At 38.5% G+C, this 20321-nt stretch overlaps 1 protein-coding gene across 1 annotated transcript in view; it reads right to left on the bottom strand.

Moving 5' to 3' along the window:
• Window positions 1-14466, bottom strand: part of LOC123453541 (vomeronasal type-2 receptor 116-like) — a 29109-nt gene extending 14643 nt beyond the window's left edge. The window contains exons 1-4 of the mRNA XM_045130555.1: window positions 13756-14466; window positions 12850-13077; window positions 12385-12508; window positions 8337-8339 (exon numbers count right to left, since the gene is read on the bottom strand). Coding sequence (XP_044986490.1) covers window positions 8337-8339; window positions 12385-12508; window positions 12850-13077; window positions 13756-14466 — 1066 coding nt within the window. The remainder of the gene's footprint in view (window positions 1-8336; window positions 8340-12384; window positions 12509-12849; window positions 13078-13755) is intronic.
• Between the last annotated feature and the right edge of the window lie 5855 nt (window positions 14467-20321).

The following is a 20321-nucleotide window of genomic DNA, read 5'->3' as shown; positions in this document are numbered from 1 at the left end:
AATAATTAAAATCAGAGCAGAAATTAATGAATTGGAAACCAAGGAAACAATTAAGGCAATTGACAAAACAAAGAGCTTGTTCTTTGAAAAAATAAACAAGATTGACAAACCTCTGGCCAATTTGATTAACCAAAAAAAAGGAGAAACTCCAAATTAACAAAATTCAAAATGAAAAAGGAGAGATCACAACAGACATAAGTGAAATTGGCAGAATCATCAGGACTTATTTCAAAAACCTCTACTCCACAAAACTGGAAAATGTGGAGGAGATGGATAAATTCCTGGACGTATATCATCTACCAAAGCTAAACTCAGAGCAGATTAATCACCTCAATGAACCCATCACACTTATGGAGATCGACAAAGTAATAAAAAACCTCCCAAAAAAGAAGAGTCCAGGACCAGATGGATTCCCAGCCGAATTTTATCAAACCTTCATGGAAGAGCTCAAACCAATCTTTCTAAAACTGTGCCACACAATTGAAGAATAGGGAAAGCTACCCAACTCCTTCTATGAAGCTTGTATCACCCTAATCCCAAAACCAGGCAGAGATGACACAAGAAAAGAAAACTAACGGCCTATTTCCCTAATGAACATAGATGCAAAGATCTTGAATAAACAATGCTCACAAACCGAATCCAACAACACATCAAAAGCATTATCCACCTTGACCAACTGGGATTTATCCCAGGAACAAAAGGGTTGTTCAACTTACGAAAATCTGTCAATGTAATACACCACATAAACAAGCTTAAACATAAAAACCACATGATCATTTCAATAGATGCAGAAAAGGCCTTTGACAAGATACAACATCACTTCATGATCAAAACACTGCAGAGAATTGGCATGGCCGGTTCATATCTTACATAATAAAGGCAATATACAAAACTCCAAAGGCCCAAATAATACTTAATGAAGAGAGACTGGAGGAATTCCCATTGAGATCAGGAACAAGACAGGGATGTCCTCTATCACCTCTGCTTTTCAACATAGTTCTGGAAGTCCTAGCTCAAGCAATAAGAAAGGAGAAGGAAATAAAAGGGATACAATTTGGAAAGGAAGAAGTTAAGTTAGCTCTATTCACTGATGACCATGATAGTATATGTAAGAAACCCGGTAGACTCCATAGCAAAACTCCTGAAGGTGATTAAGTCCTATACAAAGTAGCAGTATACAAAATCAATGCACAAAAATCAGTAGCATTTCTGTATGCAAATGACAAAGTTACAGAAAAAGAAATAAAGGACATAGTCCCATTTTCAATAGCAACAAAAAAAAAAAAATAAGATACCTTGGAATAACGTTACCCATGGAAGTAAGAGATCTATACAACGAAAACATAAAAACTCTCAAAAAAGAAATTGAGGAGGACTTGAGAAGATGGAAAGACCTCCCATGCTCCTGGATAGGCAGAATTAACATTGTGAAGATGACAATACTACCAAAGGCAATATATAGATTTAACGCAATTCCAATTAAAATCCCTACAGTGTTCTTCACAGAGATAGAAAAAATGATCTCAAATTTCATATGGAAAAACAGAAGGCCTCACATATCCAAACATATCCTCAGCAAAAGAAATACTCTGGTGGCATCACCATACCTGATCTAAAGATATACTACAAAGCCATAGTAGTAAAAACAGCATGGTACTAGTATAGAAACAGGAGTATAGACCAATGGAATAGACTTGAGGACCCAGATTTTGGGTCAAGCAACTATAGCTACTTGATATTCGACAAAAGCCCGAACAATATAGGCTGGATAAAAGATAGCATCTTCAACAAATGGTGTTGGACAAACTGGATAACCACATGCAGGAAACTAAAACTTGATCCACACATTTCACCATGCACTACACTCAAATCCAAATGGATCAAAGACCTCAACATAAGACCAGAAACTCGAATACTACTGGAAGAAAAGTTAGGAAGTACTTTCCATGATATAGGAATGGAAAAAGACTTCCTGAACAAAACCCCAGTGGCTCAAGTACTTAAACAGTCACTCAACCAATGGGATCATATGAAGCTGAAGAGTATCTTTACAGACAAGCATATAGTAAGCAAAGCCAATAGAATACCCACAGAATGGGAGAAAATATTTGCAGGTTATACAACTGATAGAGGCCTAATCTCTAGAATCTAGAAAGAACTCAAAAGTCTAAACAATAAGGAGACAAATACCCCACTCACAAAATGGGGTGCAGAGTTGAACAGGCAATTCACAGAGGAAGATATACAAATGGCAAACACACACACTTAAGAAAATGTTCATCATCCCTAATCATCAGAGAAATGCAAATTAAAACAACTATGAGATTCCACCTTACCCCAATAAGGATAGCCAACATCAAAAAATCAAATGAAAATAAATGCTGGCGAGGATGTGGAGAAGCAGGAACACTCATTCACTGTTGGTGGGAATGCAGGATGGTTCCACCACTTTGGAAAGCAATATGGAGACTCCTGAAAAAGCTGACTATAGAAATACCAACAGACCCAGTTATACCCTACCAGGGCATCTACCCTAAAACCTTCAAACCACAGGCCAGAGAGATTTGCTCAACCATGTTTGTAGTGGCTCAATTCATAATAGCTGAAAGCTGGAATCAACCCAGATGTCCATCATTAGAAGAATGGATAACAAAGATGTGGTATATCTACACAATCGAATTCTATACAGCAGTAAGAAAAAATGGCACAAAGAAATTTGAGGAAAAATGGTTGAAACTGGAACAGATCATTCTCAGTGAACTTACCCAATCACAGAAAAAAAAATCAACACATAGTCTCACTCATCTACAACACCTAATCTGAATCTACCCAAGATACCTTACATACCCAGCAAGCACCTCATGGAGTAGACAATAGGATGGATGGGGAGGGCATCGTAGGGTGGAAAACAGTAATCTGGACCCAAACAGCAATGGTACCATAAAATTCTACTTCCTAAAAGACAGACCAAATGGCTAAACCTTCAGTAGACCCTTACAGGAAACACCTGAACCACAAGACACTGGAGAGGGTAGGATCAAGACTAACCTAAATCTTCTACATCTTCCCTCTCTCCCTCTCCCCTTCGTCCCTCTCTCTCTCTCCTCTCTAACTCTTGTATATTAGTTATGTTTTTCCTCAATTTCTTTTTTTTTAAATTTTTTATTTATTTATTTGAGAGCGACAGACAGAGAGAGAAAGACAGATAGAGGGAGAGAGAGAATGGGCGCGCCAGGGCTTCCAGCCTCTGCAAACGAACTCCAGACGCGTGCGACCCTTGTGCATCTGGCTAACGTGAGACCTGGGGAACCGAGCCTCGAACCGGGGTCCTTAGGCTTCACAGGCAAGCGCTTAACCGCTAAGCCATCTCTCCAGCCCTTCCTCAATTTCTTAGTGAGCACTGACCTGTAAGCCCCACTTCCATCTTGGGGCTACTATCCACAATGAGCTTTTTTTTTTTTTTAATTTTTTATTTCGAACTCCATACGCATGCGCCCCCTTGTGCATTTGGCTAACGTGGGACCTGTGGAACCGAGCCTCGAACTGGGGTCCTTAGGCTTCACAGGCAAGCGCTTAACTGCTAAGCCATCTTTCCAGCCCCACAATAAGCTTTTGATCAGAGAACTTACAAGGTTTCCCAAAACAATGACAGACTTCTGTCAGAGTACTTGATGACCCACCAAAGGCCAGTGGTAAGACCCTATTGCTGAAGACTCCACACGCAGCTGACATGTAAAATGGAATGTCATGGCTGGAAGCCAGGAGTCAGTCCCCAGTCAGTGTGTCTAGTGTCAGAAGGTGCTACATGGGTGACTGGGAGAAATGACCAATATCTGTCCAAGCAACTCATTGTCTAACCTAATTAGCAACAAATAACCCGATGTGATGCCCACACAAGTGCAATAGTGGCCCACAGCCATGGTGGGGAACCAACGGCTCTTGATTTGGCTAACTGATATCCTCAGTGGTACGAGACCCATAGCTGGAGCTTGGAAACAAGTCAGAACCATATCCAAACATAAGCCCACTCTCCAATATCAAGCTACCATTAATTCATGGGGTACAAGAGGGCCTACACCTATCAAACTCTCTATCAAAAAAGTAATTGTTATCTCAATTTTCCAGGTGCTAACTTACTCTCTGTTGGAGAATCTGCTTCCCTTTTTCAGATAGATGCAGATCCTAAGGAGAGAGCTGCCCCAACATACCTCAAAAGGGGTCCGACTGAAACTAAGGGCAATTGGCGAAACAAGCAAGGATGATGTTTTCCTGATGAAGCGGATACCAGCACAAAGGGGAAGGAGACCAACACAGAGAAAAATCAACTCCTACCAAATCAGATAGCCAGAGCCTCAGAGGCCCCCAACACCTCAGCACTGAAGCAGACCAAAAATGAACCCAACATGGATCAGGGAAATTTTGCGGAAGAGGGGGCTGAAAGAATGTCAGAGTCACATGTTGGGTCATGATATGCAGAGACATTTATTATACCAATAACTGTGGGCTAACTCCACAATGAAGGACCCATTTACATCAACAAGGAGGGTCCAATGGGAGGGGGTAGATCATAGATGAGCCTAAGCAATGGTACCAAACTGCCTGCATTTGCTGAAAAGGAAACTAATAAATTAAATTAAAAAAAAAAATAAAATCGTTAAAAAAAAAGAAAGTAAAGGGCTAGAGAGATGGCTTAGTAGTTAAGTGCTTGCCTGTGAAGCCTAAGGACCCCAGTTTGAGGCTTGATTCCTCAGAACCCACATTAGCCAGATGCACAAGGAGGCACATGCACCTGGAGTTCATTTGCAGTGGCTGGAGGCCTCTCTCTCTCTCTGTCTCTCTCTCTCTGTCACTGCAATAAATAAATAAAAATGAACAACAACAAAAAAAGAAAGTAAAGAAGCTTGATAAGCCCTTGTCTAAGTTGATGAAAAGTAAAATAAAGAAGAATCTAAAAAAAGATTAAGATTAAAAAGGAGGTGTTTCAACAGATAAATATTTTCTACATAACCATTGTTATATTAAGGCATGACCCCCTCAATTTTTAATTTGTCCTATGACTTAACCATGAAGGTGTATTGATTTTTTTCACTGCCTTTTCTACATCTATTGCAAAGATCATTTGATTTCATTCTGTAAGTCTAATATATTATGTTTATCACTTTCTGTGTATTGAACCATACCTACACCCCTGAGCTGAAACCTACTGTTCAAGATGGATGATGTATTTTTTTTGTTTTGTTTTTTTCAGGTAGGGTCTCACACTAGCTCAGGCTGACCTGGAACTTACTATGTCGTTTCAGGGTGGCCTTGAACTCACTGAAATCCTCCTACCTCTACCTCCCGAGTGCTGGGATTAAAGGCATGCGCCACCATGCCTGGTGGATGATAGTTTTTATATGTTGTAGTATTTGATTTGACGGAATTTTATTGAGAATTTTTGTTTTTATGTTCATCAGAGATATTTGTCTATAATTTTCAATTATTATGGCTCTGTTTTGTTTTGTTACTGTTGCAAAGCTGATTTCATAAAAGGAGTAAATATTTTATCCTGTATAACTTTATGAAAAAACTCTAGTAGCAGAGAAAGTAGGTCAGATCTTCCTGTTCCCTTCCCTCCCAGTTTCCTGTTCCCTCGAGGCTGGCTTGGGGCTTCCTGGACCCTATCAGCTTGCTGTAAAAGCAGGCTTCTTGCTTTGCCTTCCTCATTAATGTGCCCCTGGGACCCAATTCCCAGATACCCTGCCCCAAAGGGATTCCCTGGTGTTGATTGGTCACCTGCTGCTACCTTGGGGCTGCCTGGACCCTGTGCACTTGCTGCTGAAGCAGGCCCATTGTTTCACCTTCCTGATTGAATGGTGACTGAGTCCCCAACTTTTGGATCCCCTTTCCCAGAGGGTGCACATGTGCAGTGAGTAAGCCAGAGCTCCTGGGTGGTTTTCCAACTACCAGTTCCCTGGTCTGGTATTCCTGCCACTGCCTTGGCATGGCCTGCCCTTGTGTGTGCACTGTGGAAATAGGCCTTTGCTCTGGTTTCCTGATTGACTGGGCCCTGGGTACCACAATCCCTAATCCTCTGAGTCACAGGGTGCATGGCCACTGTAGGAGCTGGACTCTTGCCTCTGTCTCTCCAGCTTCCCTGCTCTTGTTTCCCTAGCCGCGGATCCCCGTGTGATGAAGCGTTTGTGCAGGTGGAGTGAGTAGGCCAGAGCTCTCGGCTCCCCACCTCCCAGCTCCCCAGCTGCCTTTGATGTGCCTGCAGTCTCCACAGTCTGCACATCAGCAGTTATAATGGTTATAACTGTTACATATATTATAATTTTATATGCTATTTATTATTATATATTATCTTATTATATTATTATTAATAATTTATATTTAAGTAATTAAATATAAATATATGATAATATGATAATATATTATATCATAACTGATCATAGACCAATCTGGTTCACATTTAAAGCAGATCAGCCACTGAAGATTACAAGGACAAATACTTGCTTCCCCTTCAATAGAATAAAATAAAATGTTTCCTCAAGATGGGTACACCATAATGCAGAAACAAACAAACAAACAAACAAAACAATTAAAATGAAAAAGCTGAGAGATCTCCCTCAAAGTTGTAGTCCCACAATGGAAGCCTCCAGTGAAATCATAGAGAAATCAATAGAACTTCAATCCCAAAATGAAAACACAGCAACCAATGTGACCCTGATCAAAAGAATTTCTCAACTGTAAGACAACCATCCAAAACCCAGTAATTCTATCACAGAAATTGAGCAGAATAGCCTCTTAGAGCACTCAGCTTTAGACAGTAGGCTTACTTAATTGAAGAAAACCTTAGAAGCTTCAAAAGGGACACAAATGAACTGAAGGTGAGTCAACAAATGGAAAATCTCAATAACAAATTGATTAAACTTAATGAAGCCTTAATTAGATGCAAGAATAAATTCCAGAAAGCTTCAGGAAAAGCAGAATACAAACTGAAATCATATGTCAATAAATGAACACAGTGCAAAATAACACAACAGAAAACAATAATAAAATAGATCATATGAAAACCTCTCTCGAACCCCTCACTAATGCAGTTACTCATGTAGAAGACAGAACCTCTGACCTGGAACACAAGGCAGAGGAAATTGATCAAGAGGTCAGAAGCATCACTAAGTTCAAAAAATCACATGTACATACGATGAGAGAAACTTTGGGATACTCTAAAATGACCAAACATCCAGATCATGGGCATACCAGAAAGGAGAGGAAATCCAGACCAGAGACAGAGAGAATGTATTCAACAAAACTATTCAAGAAAAATTTCCCAATCTCTCAAAGCCAATCCAGAATGGAACACTTCAAAGTCTAAAACTCCGGGGCTTCCAATACAATGTACTGTACATAGCAAAAGTATCCCTCATAATAAGTGGTTAAAGGAAAACTGTAGGTTTGGCTTTGTGTTCATGTAATCATATAGTTGACTTTTTTCATGGAATTCCACTCAGAAGTCAAACAACAAATCTCAAGAAGAAGACCACAATCACCAAAACTAGACCAGGCTCAAAAAAGTTCAAGACACTAGAAAGCACCAAACCCTAAAGTGCCCCATCATGGCAGGGATTGAATCAAACCTCAGAGTTATAACCTTAAATATTATTGGTCTTCTCTCACCTGTCAAATGAAACAAGTCAACAAGGTGGATCAAGAAGGGACCCTTATACTTGTTGTTTTCAAGAAGCCCACCTCACAACTAAAGACAGACACCTGCTCAGTGTGGAAGGATGGGCAATGATATTCCAAGCTGATGGAAATGAGAAACAAGCTGCTGTTGCTGTACTGATATGTGATAAAATAGACTTCAAACCAAAAGTAATAAGAAAGGACAAAGAAGGTGACTTCTTACTCATCAAAGGAATGATCCAACGAGAGAAGATCACAATCATAAATCTATGTGCACCACACAAGGGCACCACACTTTATAAAACAAAACCTACTTAATAAAGAAACCAGAAATAAACACCAACACCATCATAGTTGGACACTTCAATACTCCATTATCATCAACAAACAGATCATCCAATTAGTAAATCAATACTTAACTAACAGAGTTCAACCATATCATACATCACCTAGACCTAAAGAACATCTACAGAACATTCCACTCCAACTCTACAGAAAATACATTCTCAGCAGCCCATGGAAATTTTTGCAACATAGATCATATGTTAAGCCAAAAAAATGTGCCTCCATAAATTCAGGAAAATTGAAGTAAATTCTTGCATCATATCAGATCACAATGCCTCAAAGGTAGAAATTACCAACAAGATACACATCAGGAACTCCACCAGCTACAGGAGACTTTAAAACACTTTTATACAATTAATGGGTTGTGGAAGAAATCAAAGAAGAAATTGTAAAACTCCTAGAATTGAATGATAATGAAAACACAACTTACCAAAACTTGTAGGTCACAATGACGGCAGTCCTAAGGGGGAAAATTCATAGCACTAAGTGCCTTCACAACAAAGACAGTGAGACCACAAATTAATAAACTAACTGGCCATCTAAGGACATTGGAAAAACAAGAAGAATCCAATTCTAAGAGCTCCAGATGGAAAAAAATAATGAAGATCAAAGGAGAAATTAATTAATTAGAAAATCAAAACTATTGATGAAACAAAGAGCTGATTCTTTGAAAAAAAAAAACAAGATTGATAAGCCCCTGTACAATTTGATATAGCAGATAAAAGAGAAGTAATAAATTAACGAAATCAGAAATGAGAAAGGTGAGGTCACAGCAGATACGAATGAAATTGTAAGAACCATCAGGGCATACTTCAAAACCTCTACTTCATAAAACTTGATTATCTGGAGAAATAGATGAATTCCTATCCACGTATCACTTACCAAAACTAAACTCAGAGCCAATTATTCTGTTAAACAAACCTTTCATATCCATGGAGATTGAAAAGTTAATCAAAAACCTCCCCCAAAATAAAAGTCCACAAGTGGATGGCTTCTCAGCTGAATCCTATCAGACCTTCATTGAAAAACTAGAACCAATTTGCCTCAAACTGCTTCACATAATTGAAGTCCAGGGAATCCTCTCCAACTCCTTTGATGAAGCTAGCATCATCCAATACCAAAATCAGACAGAGATACAACAAGAAAATTAAACTGTAAGCCTACATCACTGATGAATTTGGATGCAAAGATCCTGAACAAAAGCCTCACAAACTGAATGCAACAGTACATCAAAAGTATTATCCACCTTGATCAAGTAGGCTTTATTCCAGCGATCCAGGACTAGTTCAATATATGGAAATTAGTCAACATAATACACCACATAAAAAAAACCTTACCCATAAGAACCACATGATCATCTCAGTTGATTCAGAGAAGGCCTTCGAAAAAAGATAATCCACAAGGAGATGATGGAAGGCACACAGAATTCACCAAAGGAAATATCAGAGGCTGTTGAAAGCAGAACAGTAAAGGAGACATAACACAATCTCTAGGTCCAGGGTTCATTACAGAAGAGGGGATGGAAAGGAAGTAAGAACCACAGGACGGAAAGGCACATTGTGACACACTGTGCCCTTGCACACATCCTGACTGGTTCACTCATCACCCCACATTGACACCAGTATCTGCACTGAGGAAGAACCTCTTTGGGAAAGAGGTGGGGGAGGAGAATAGGTGCATGATCCAAAGGCAGTGTGACCAGTATGCAATACATTCACTCAACAAATTCCTCAATTATTAAAAAATCACTCTCCAAAGTGATCCTCGGATTATCTCAAAGGTTTATCCATCAATCTAAGGCCATCTTGTAGGTTTATGGGATTCATTTAATGCATGCCTATAGAAATACACAGAATTCACATAGCTCTATTCACTTGTAAAATACAGAATACAAAATACAACATACCCAATTAGTGTATGTTGGCCCGTAACATGTTTGACTCCACAAATAATTCCTTCCTTCCTTCCTTCCTTCCTTCCTTCCTTCCTTCCTTCCTTCCTTCCTTCCTTCCTTCCTTCCTCTCTCTCTCTCTCTCTCTCTCTCTCTTTCTTTCTTTCTTTCTTTCTTTCTTAATTTCTTCTGTTCTTTCTCTTTCTCTTTTCTTCCTTCCTTTCTTTTTCTTTTTCCCTTACTTCTTCTTCCTCTCCTTTCTTTCTTGACTTCTTTCTTTGCATTTTATTTATTTATTTTTTATCGATAATTTTGTGGCAGGGTATCAATATACTGAAAGATGGCCTAGAATACTGTCTGTAGTTCCACTGGCCTTAGAATCATGGAGATTTTTCTACCTTATCATTGAGAATATTGGAATTAGATGTATAAAATACCACATCTGGCTCTAATCATATATATCTTAAAAACATTCTCTGCCCATCTGAACTGCATCAGTAACTTTGCTGGGTACTGGAAAGATAAGGCTTTGAAAGATTCATGCTATGTTTTTCATATTTCTTTTTCTTTGGAGGTATGGTGTCACACTAGCCTAGTCTGACTTGGAACATACTCCACAGACTTAGGCTGGCTTTGAACACACTGACCCTCCTACCTCATTCTCCTGAGCACTGTTATTAAAGTTGAATCATCATGCCGGGCTAGATTCATGGCTTTCGTTGGAAACCTATGTTGGTTCAATGAAATTCATCCATATGTACAGGTAATCCCATATGTGAAACACAACAAAGGGGATAGAACTTCTGTTACTATTGTGTCCTCAAAAGATTTTAATGGGGAATGTATTATATATAATGGTATCAGAAAGGACTGAGTGCCACTTATATTTATAATATTTATGTTCATGTAAATGTCATTATTAAATAAAGGAAGACATTTTTATCTCTTCAGATGTTTTCCAGATCTGACCAATGTCCTAATGCATTTGAGAGAGGAAATAAACAGGAGAAGAGATTATATAAAAGAAGGGTGGGGGAGGGTTAATCAAACTTCAAGATATTCTGAATAAGACATATGAAAATCTAGTTTCTTGAATAATGGCACATCCAGAAGCCATAGATTGTTACTAGAAAATTTTCAGTGCCAGAGATGGGATACCTTCCAGTGAGTTGTTGACCAGGGAGTTCCCTGTTGCCTCCAAAACATTATGGGCTGTTGCCAAGGCCCTTGGTTTCCTGTGAGAAAAAGATGGTAAGATACTATTGCTGAAGATTCATATGCCTGAGCAGCAAGGTCACTGAGAAATCAAGCTGGTGCTGAGAAGAAAACCTTCTCCCTGTAGACCAGCCAAGTGAAATCTGGAAAAAGCTGCACTGTATGCAGCCTTATGGGAGACAGAAGTCATCAGTGGTGGGAATAGTAGACACTGGAAGCCTCCAGTTTGGCCAGACAGGCCAAATTAGTGCATGAGCAGAATAGTGACATGTCTGCTCTGGGGAAGCCAACTGCTCTTTAATGGGACTGAGAATCCACTCTATGGAAAGGAATACATGCCCGGTACTGAAAACCTAGTAAGAAGCCTATGGCACGGGAGGTCATGAGCCTTAAGGGTATAAAGCCTGCTTTTGTCTGGATAAATGCATATATTATTCTCACCAAATTGCCCTGAAAGCACTACACTTAATGTTCATACTCATATATTAATGCTACTCTCATTTCTGGTTAGAGAAGCTTCTTTTTTCAGATGGCAGTGACCACTGCGATGACCCAAAAGGCAACATAGTGTTGAGAAAAAGGGATGGAGGAGTGTCCATCACTGAAACATCTCACACCCTCCAAGGCACAGGGTCCACTGTGGAAGAGATGGTGGAAAGAATGTAAGTCCAAAGGAAGGGTACCACTCTTAATATACAACTGTCAGGACAGAAATTGGTCTCAATATTCAAGACCTCTCAGTGCCTAGCAATACCTACACAAGACCCTCATAATAGGAGAAAAAGATGATGACTTCAAATTAAAAGAGAGACTAATGGAGAGAGGGAGGGGATATGATGGAGAGCAGAGTTAGGAAGGGGAAAGCAGGGGAGGGGATGGAAATAACATGGTTTGTTGTCTGTAACCATAGAAGTCAAATATATATATACTTTTGTATAGATATACATACATACATATATATATATATATATATATATATATATATATATATATACATATACATATACATACATATATACATATATATATAAAAGGAAAAACAAGAAAAAAGATTTTAATGGGGAAAATATTATATATAATGGTATCAGAAAGGGGAGAGTGTAATTAGTATTTGTAATATTTATGATCATGTAAATGGAATTATTAATTACAGGAAAACATTTTTTCTCTCTTCAGATGTTTCCCAGGTCTGACCGATGTCCTAATGGGTTTGACAGAGGAAATAAACATTCTGTAGAATTTCTCCTAGTTTCTAAACTTACCTGTGTCATTGGAAATCTCATTCTCTGGGCAAGGAATGCAATCAAAGCAGCAGGGAGCCTTCCCCTCCTGCCGGGATTTCCTGAATCCAGGGATGCAAGTTACACTACACACCGAGGGAGGAATCTGAGGAACATCAAATGATCAGTAGTACATACAGAGTTTAACTACTCCTTTCATAGCAACAATGCCTTAGCATACTATGCCATTATTTTCCATTTACCTACGACTGAGTACAACGGACATATACTATTTCTACAATTCATATCATATGTATGAATATATAGGAACAATATGAAACATATTTCTGCTTCTCTTCTAATAAAATATAAGAAAATCTAATAAGTGAAAAGAGAGTCCACAAATGATAATATCTTGTACCTATAAACTCATGCAGATATGTACAATATCTTATTTAGTCTGGTTCATTTTTGCTCCATGTAAATATACTATTAGATCCATCTCACCTGTCTGTTTCCTGTGGCCCACTCTATCATGTCTTCCAGTAATTGCAGTTGTTGTCCTTGTGGATGATATGGGTAAAACTGTCCTATTTTCATCTTTACCTGGAAACTTTCTTGAAAATCCCATAAGTTGAAAATGTCATACTCTGGGTCTAATTTCCTTTTCTGATTCATATCCACTAGGTCTCCAACAGGGTTGGTAAATTGCATGTCCTTTAGTAAATGGTTCAACTGAAAGAGACGTATCATTTTGTAAATAAACATGGCCACACTAAGACAGGAAATGAGAAGTGAGGACCTCCTCACAATTTCTCTACTCTCTCACTCTCAAAGTGTTATTTGTGTGAAATAAATATTATTATAAATTTAATAACTAATTAATGTTATCATCAAGTTTTAATATCAATGTGTCTTGGGAAAAATGCCCCAAACAAATGTTTCCAATAATAGATATGAAATTGAGATAAATTTTAACACCATTTAATTCTATGATTACATTCAAGACTATCATTATGAAATTGAAGATATGAATGAATTTTACTTGTTCTGAATTAACTTAAACACACATGATAGACGTTGTGTTGATACATATATTTTCCTACTTTAAGAAAGAGAAATTCTCTCTATTCACTACTGAGTGTCCATGGGACTGAATGGTGAATATTATAAATATTGAAACCAAATGGGCATGTTAATGTCTTCTGTCACAAAATTGAGACACATTTCATACAGTTACCTTTAATTACACTATTTTTTATAACAAAACTCACATCTAACCTACTAAGATGTAAAAATGTAGAAATCCTTATAGTTGGAAAAAGGTTTCTTGACAATTATTTACCAGCTCAGGGATACTCTATAAAGAGTAATAGTGATGACACTAGACATCAATCATAAAGGACATTTTACCTTCCCACAGTCACTCTGAGGTCTGTTGTCAATAAGCATATATACGATATCTACTTGTTGAAGCAGCAGCTCATGGAGGGAGTAGGCCACCACATATGCAGCATTGTATATATGGTAACTCTCCTCACTCATGGCCACATCAAATGTGTGTTGTGTGAACAATTCCAATGATATGTTGGATGAAAAATTATACAAGGTTTTCCATTTAGACTCTGACACTGAACATTTAAAATACATCCATCCCAACTTTTCCAAAGAAATATCTTCTAAGTACTTGGAAGATTTCAGACTTTGGATAAATTTTTTAAGTCCATAAGTATCACCGCGGTGTTGAGAAAGAGTGAAAGTCCTATGAAATGGGTCAAGGTTTAAGTATCTCATACTTGAGATGTCATACCATTGTGTGGTAGTGACCCAGATTTTTCCTGTGCCTAAGTATTGCCATGTTCTAATTGTTTCATCGAGAGTAGAGCTAGTGTCACCATACATGATGATAACATTTGCTGATGATGTCATAATGTGCTTATAATACATTCCATGCCTTCTCAAGTACAACTGGTTGTTCACTGGGACTACATTCACAAAAGCAGAGCAGATTCCATTTCTTTGCATCTGTTCTCTCAAGTCTGACAGAAATTGAATCCCTTGGTCATCATCTGAGATGACCAGTCCCACCCAGTTCCAGGTATAATGAACCATCAAAGAGACCATGGCAAGGGTTAGGGAAGTATCCTTTGTGGCCATCTGATATAGATAAGGAAACCTGTCGTGATCACTCAATATAGGTTGAAATGGTCCATAGATAAGCTAGAGGAGACAAAACGAATGAAGCATTATGAGAACAGGACTGACATGAAACATAACATCTGAACCATGTTGTGAGATGCCATCATGCCTCTGATTAATGCTTTGAGATACACAGATGAACACATACCTAAACTCATTATCCTCCTTTCTTTTCCCCTATATTCATGAAAAGGCCAACATAAAAAATATCCCCACTCTCCACTTCTGAACAATCTCACCTGTGGACCATGTTCCATTTGGATGTATGGTCCCCCCATTGCAGATGTTGCCCATTTTTGTCCTGAGATGGCTGCGTGACATGAAAAGAAGCCACACCTATAGTTAGGAAACCAATTTACTTCTTTTGTTGTGGCTGATAATAGAAGATCATGAAATGATTTTAAATTACATAGTTCTCTAAATAAATAAAATCCTAGAGAAATGTTAGGTAAAAGACTGTGGTTCTTGTTGATCTCATCAATTGCATACTCCAATGCCAAGCCAAGTTCATATTTTTCAGGTGGTAAACTGAAAAAAGAGTACAGAGTCATTAGCAATGAATATCTTAACTTGATGCTCTTCAAATCCAAAAGGGACACATTTTACTAAAATTACACTTGATCCCTAATTCAAGCACTGAATCTTTCCCCCTGAAATGGGAGTGAATACTCATGAGGTAACTGAGTACTAATAAAGATTTTTAAAATTTAAGAAAGTGAGTTCTTTATTGTTGTGACTTTTGAAACTGTAAGAATCCATATGTGATCTACTGAAAAGACTGTATGCCATCCCTGCAGTAATAAACAGGCCCTTAGAAGACAAAAAGAATCTTGTCATCTTCTCATGGTGGAACTGTCTTTCTCAAGGCATGTAAACAATGATTATAAACTCAGGTGAGATACCATAGTGAAGGAAGAGGGAATTATGACCATCTAGCATTCACTCAATCAACAAGGACCAGGTTCCAGATATTTGTCAGTGGGATATGAAACACTAGAAATGAAAGGTACATTAAATTAAACAACAACAACAACAACAAAAACAACAAAAAAACAACATTAGAATGTCTCTCCAATAGAATGAATACAGGATAAAATGAAATATGTGAGCTGGAAGACAGGATGACAGGGCTAGAATATTTCAGCAAAAAGAAAGAAAAACTACCATGTTATTTTTATTACCATGGCTTTAGATCAGGTATGGTGTTGTCTCCAGTGGTATTTTTTTTTTTTCCTGAGGATATGCTTGGATATCTGAGGCCTTCTGTCATTCAAAAAAAAAAAAAAAAAAAGCTATAGAGTTACTAACAGACCCAGTTATTCCCTTACTGGTTATTTACCCTAAAAGCTCCGAACCTCAGCTCAGAGGTATTTCCTCAACTGTGTTTTTCGCTGCTCAATTAATAATAGCTAAGAGCTGGAATCCACCCAGATGTACATGACTAGATGAACAGATAACTCAGATGTGGTATATGTACACAATGGAATTCTATATGGTAAGGAAAAATGGCATAATGAAATTTGAAGAAAAATGGTCAAACTTAGAAGAGATCATTCTCAGTGAACTCACCCAACCACAGAAAGATAATCGTTGCATGGTCTCCCTCATCTATGGCTCCTAAGCTGATTCTGCCTGTGATGCTAACACCTAATAAACATCTCAAGGACTGACAATAGTGATGGTGGTGCAGGAGGGGAGGGTAAGGGGGGGACAAAAATGGACCCAGTGGAAATAGTACCTTAAAATCCTACATCCTGAAAGACATACTAATAAGTCAAACCTTCATCATGTGCTAAGAGAGAATACCTGATTCACAGGGACCTGGAGAGGGTGTGATAAAGATTATCCTCAATCTTTTCCTGTTTCTCTATCTCTTTTTTCTCTTTCTCTTTTACATTACCTGTATTTTTCTTCCTTTTTCTCCCTTGGCACTGACATGTAACTCCCAGTACCAGCATGTGGGTAACATCCACAGTGAGTTGTTGATCAGACAGAACTACAAGGTTTCCCAAAAGGAGACAGAATTCTGTCAGAGTACTTGATGTCTCACCAAAGATTAATGGTATGACTCTACTGCTGAAGACAACATTTGCTATTGGGAGGGAACATAGAGTGACCTGACTAGAAACTGGAAGAGATTCAATCCCAGACAGTCAGCTTGTCTAGTGCCAGAAGGTGTAACATGAGTGACTGGGGGAAAATGACCAACATCTGTCTAAGCAACTTGTTGTCTTAGCTACACATCAGCTATTAACCTGATGTGAGGCTCACACAAGTGCAAAAGTGGCACACAGCCATGGTAGCTTACCAATTACTCTTGATTTGGCTAACATATCCACTCAGTGGAATGGAACTTGTACCTGGAATGGGAGAAACAAGTCAGAATCATATCCGTAAACGAACCTGCTCTCCAATATCAAGCTCCCACCAAAAGTGGGCTACAAGAGGGCCTACACCCATTAAGTTCTCTGTAAAATAATAATGAGTATCCATGTATCTTGCACTGACCTTACTCTCCATTGGAGAATTTGCTTATCTTTCCCAGATGGACGTAGAACCTGAGGAGAGAATCAGCCTATCACACCCCACCAAGGCAGCAGCTAAAGGCATAGAGTTAGTGGGGTAATTAGCAAGAGCTGCTTTCTCAGTGAACCTGGTAATAGCACAAGGGTGAAGGAGACAGTCACAGAGAACACTCAACTCCTACAAAATCAGATATTCAGAGACACAAAGACTACCAAGGCCTCTAGTCACTGAAATAGACCTAAGATGAACTCAACATGGCTTAAGGAAATTCGCAGAAGAGGGGGCTAAAAGATGGTGAGAGCCATAAGTTGGGTCATTATGCACAGAGACATTGCCTCTACCCCATAATTGAAGGCCATCCCCAAAATGCAACACCCACGATCCCAAGGGGGGACAGGGAGAAAGCGAACAGTGGCTAATCATGGCTGTATACACACTATATACATAACTAACAAAAATTTTTTAAAAAGAAAGACAAACTAATAAGATATATGAAGGAGAGTTTCAATACATCTGGAACTCTGTAAAGAGATCAAACTTAAAATTCAAGGCATAAAAGAAGAAAAATTTTAACCTAGATTCATAGTAAGTATTTTCAACCAAATCATAGAAGGCAATTTCCCCCAAACTGGGAAAGCTTTGACATTGCAGATACAGAGAATATTTAGTATACCAAACATGAAATACTAGAAAAGAACCTCTCCCCACCATTTTGTAATTAGACTACTAGACACACAGACAAAAGATAATATGTTGAAAGCAGTAAGAGAGAAGCACCTAGTCACCTATAAAGGCAAGGCTATGGGAATAAATGCAGGTTCCTCAATATGATCTTTAAAATCTAGAAAAGTTGGGAATGATGTATGCTATGTTATGAAAGACAAATTCTGACCCAGAACATTATATCTACCAAAGCTATCTATTATAATTCAAGAAGAAGAATGTTCCATGATAAAAGCAGTATAAAGAAACACATAATCATTAAGGCAGCTCTACAGAAAGCAATTCAACATATATACATAAGCAAGGATTTTCTGCATGAAGCAACAGCCATTCAGGAAGTATGACCATTAATCAACCATTGGAACCTCATGAAACTGAAAATCTTCACTACATCAAGGAATACAGTAAATAAAACAAAGACATAGCTTATTAACTGGGAGAAAATCTTTGTCAGCTATATATCTGACAGAGAATATATATCTAGAATATACAAAGAAATACAGAAAAACTAAATAATAAAAAATTAGTTAACTTTTATCAAAAATTGGCTATAGAACTGGATAAAAAGTTGTCTAGAGAAGAACTACAAATGTTCAATTAATATGTAAAAAAGTTTTGCATGCTTAGCCATCAGAAAGATGCAAATGAATACAACTCTGAGATTCATTTCACTCCTGTAGGAATAACTGCCATCAATAAATCAAATGTCAAGAAGTGCTGGAAATGTTATGAGTAATGAGGAATCCTTCTGCATGGTTTGTATGAATGTATACTGGTAACAGCCATCATGAAAGTCAGCGTGGAGGTTCCTGAGACACACAAGAGAGTTCCCATATGGTACAGCTATACATCCCTTTGGTGTATAGCCTAAGAGCTCTATAATTAACTCTAAATATCCTTGTTCACCTGTTTGTGACTGCTCTATTCACAATGGCTAGGAAGTAGAACCTGCCTAGATGTCCTAGATCTGACAAACTAAAAGTTAGAGCACTTTACACAGTGTAGTTTTATTCAAATGAAAGAAACATTTAAATTAGCACAGTGGCATTGAAGTGGATAGATGTAGGAAATGCACTAGGTGAGGCAAACCAGGTTAAAGAGTTTAATGATGAATGTTCTCTCTCACGTGGGGATTCTAGCTTCAATTCTTCACATTTGCATGTGAGGTAGAATAAAAGTCAGTAGAGTCCAAGAAGCTAGCAAGTAACAAGAAGGGAAGACTTAAGGGGAGGATGTTGGAAATATGTAAGAAAGGGAACAAAAAGTTGTGGGTGAAAAGGACTGAGTTCAAGAAAGGTGATAGATGAGGGAAGGCTTGGGAGGAGTTTCAAAGGGGAAAGTGGGGGGAGGGAGGGTATTACCATGGGATATTTTTTATAATCATGGAAATTGTTAATAAAAATTAGAAAAAAATAAAGATTTTATTTTTGAAAATATTTACTTATTTGAGAGAGAGAGAAAGCAAGAGAGAGAAAGAGAAAGAGAGAGAATATGGGCTCACCAGAGCACCTTGCCACTGCAAACAAACTCCACATGCAAGAAAACTTAATATATCTGATTTCATTTGGGTACTAATGAATCAAACCTTGGCCATCAGGCCTTGAAAGCTATCATTTCTGGCCCCAAGTCAAAGATTTTGTGAGTAAGCTATATGGATACCTACTTCTTGCTTGCTAAGTATTGCATGTGTAAGAAGTAGACCATTTGGGCAGAAGTACCTTGTGACAGTGGATAAACTATTCCCAAAAGTCATGTATGGTTACAAGAAAATTTTATAGCAAGCAAGCTCTTGGTCTGGAAGGCTCCTGGTACCCCTAAAACAATGCAGGCTATTGAATAGGCATTTGGTTGCTCACTGTGATTATATGGTGATATCCTATTGTTATAGCTACTAATCTTCAGATCTCTGAGAAATCAAGCTGGGGCTGAGGTAGAAGTCTTCTCCCTGTTAACTAGCTGCCAGAACGCTAAAAAGGACTATGTAGCCTGTTGAATAACAAATATCAGCAGTGGGTCCTGCCAGCTCTGTAACTGTACAGCCTGACAAACATACCATCTACTTCACTTGTGTCATGTTTGCTATGGGAAAAACAAGGCTCTTTGATTGGACTTGAGGACCACTCCATAGGAGGGAATTAATGGCTGAAACTGGAAACCTAGTCAAAAGCATTTGGCTAGGGGAGGTCACAGGGCCTTGGGGCAGGGGCGCAGCTACTCCTGTTGACAATCTTCGTGGGTATTTGATGCTCACGAAACTGCCCTCTAAGCACTTGTACTCATGTCAATGTATTAATACTGCCCTCACGTTTTGTTAGAGAAACTTCTGTTGTAAGATGGTGGTGACCACTTAGAAGAATGAAAACTCACTAAAGTATCATAATGGAATTACAGTGCAGCACTAAGGGAGTCATCTTGACTATGCCCTGCAAGGTTCAGGGAGCACTGCAGAAGAGGTGGCAGTAAGAATGTAACAGCCCAGGAACGGGAGTGTGCTGTGTAATACAATCTTCCAGACAAAAAGTGCCCATGGT

This window comes from Jaculus jaculus, chromosome 12, assembly GCF_020740685.1.
Source record: "Jaculus jaculus isolate mJacJac1 chromosome 12, mJacJac1.mat.Y.cur, whole genome shotgun sequence".
Classification (NCBI taxonomy): Eukaryota; Metazoa; Chordata; class Mammalia; order Rodentia; family Dipodidae; genus Jaculus; species Jaculus jaculus.
Note: the sequence above shows the minus strand (reverse complement) of the source record. Positions and strands in the feature narration are given on the sequence as shown.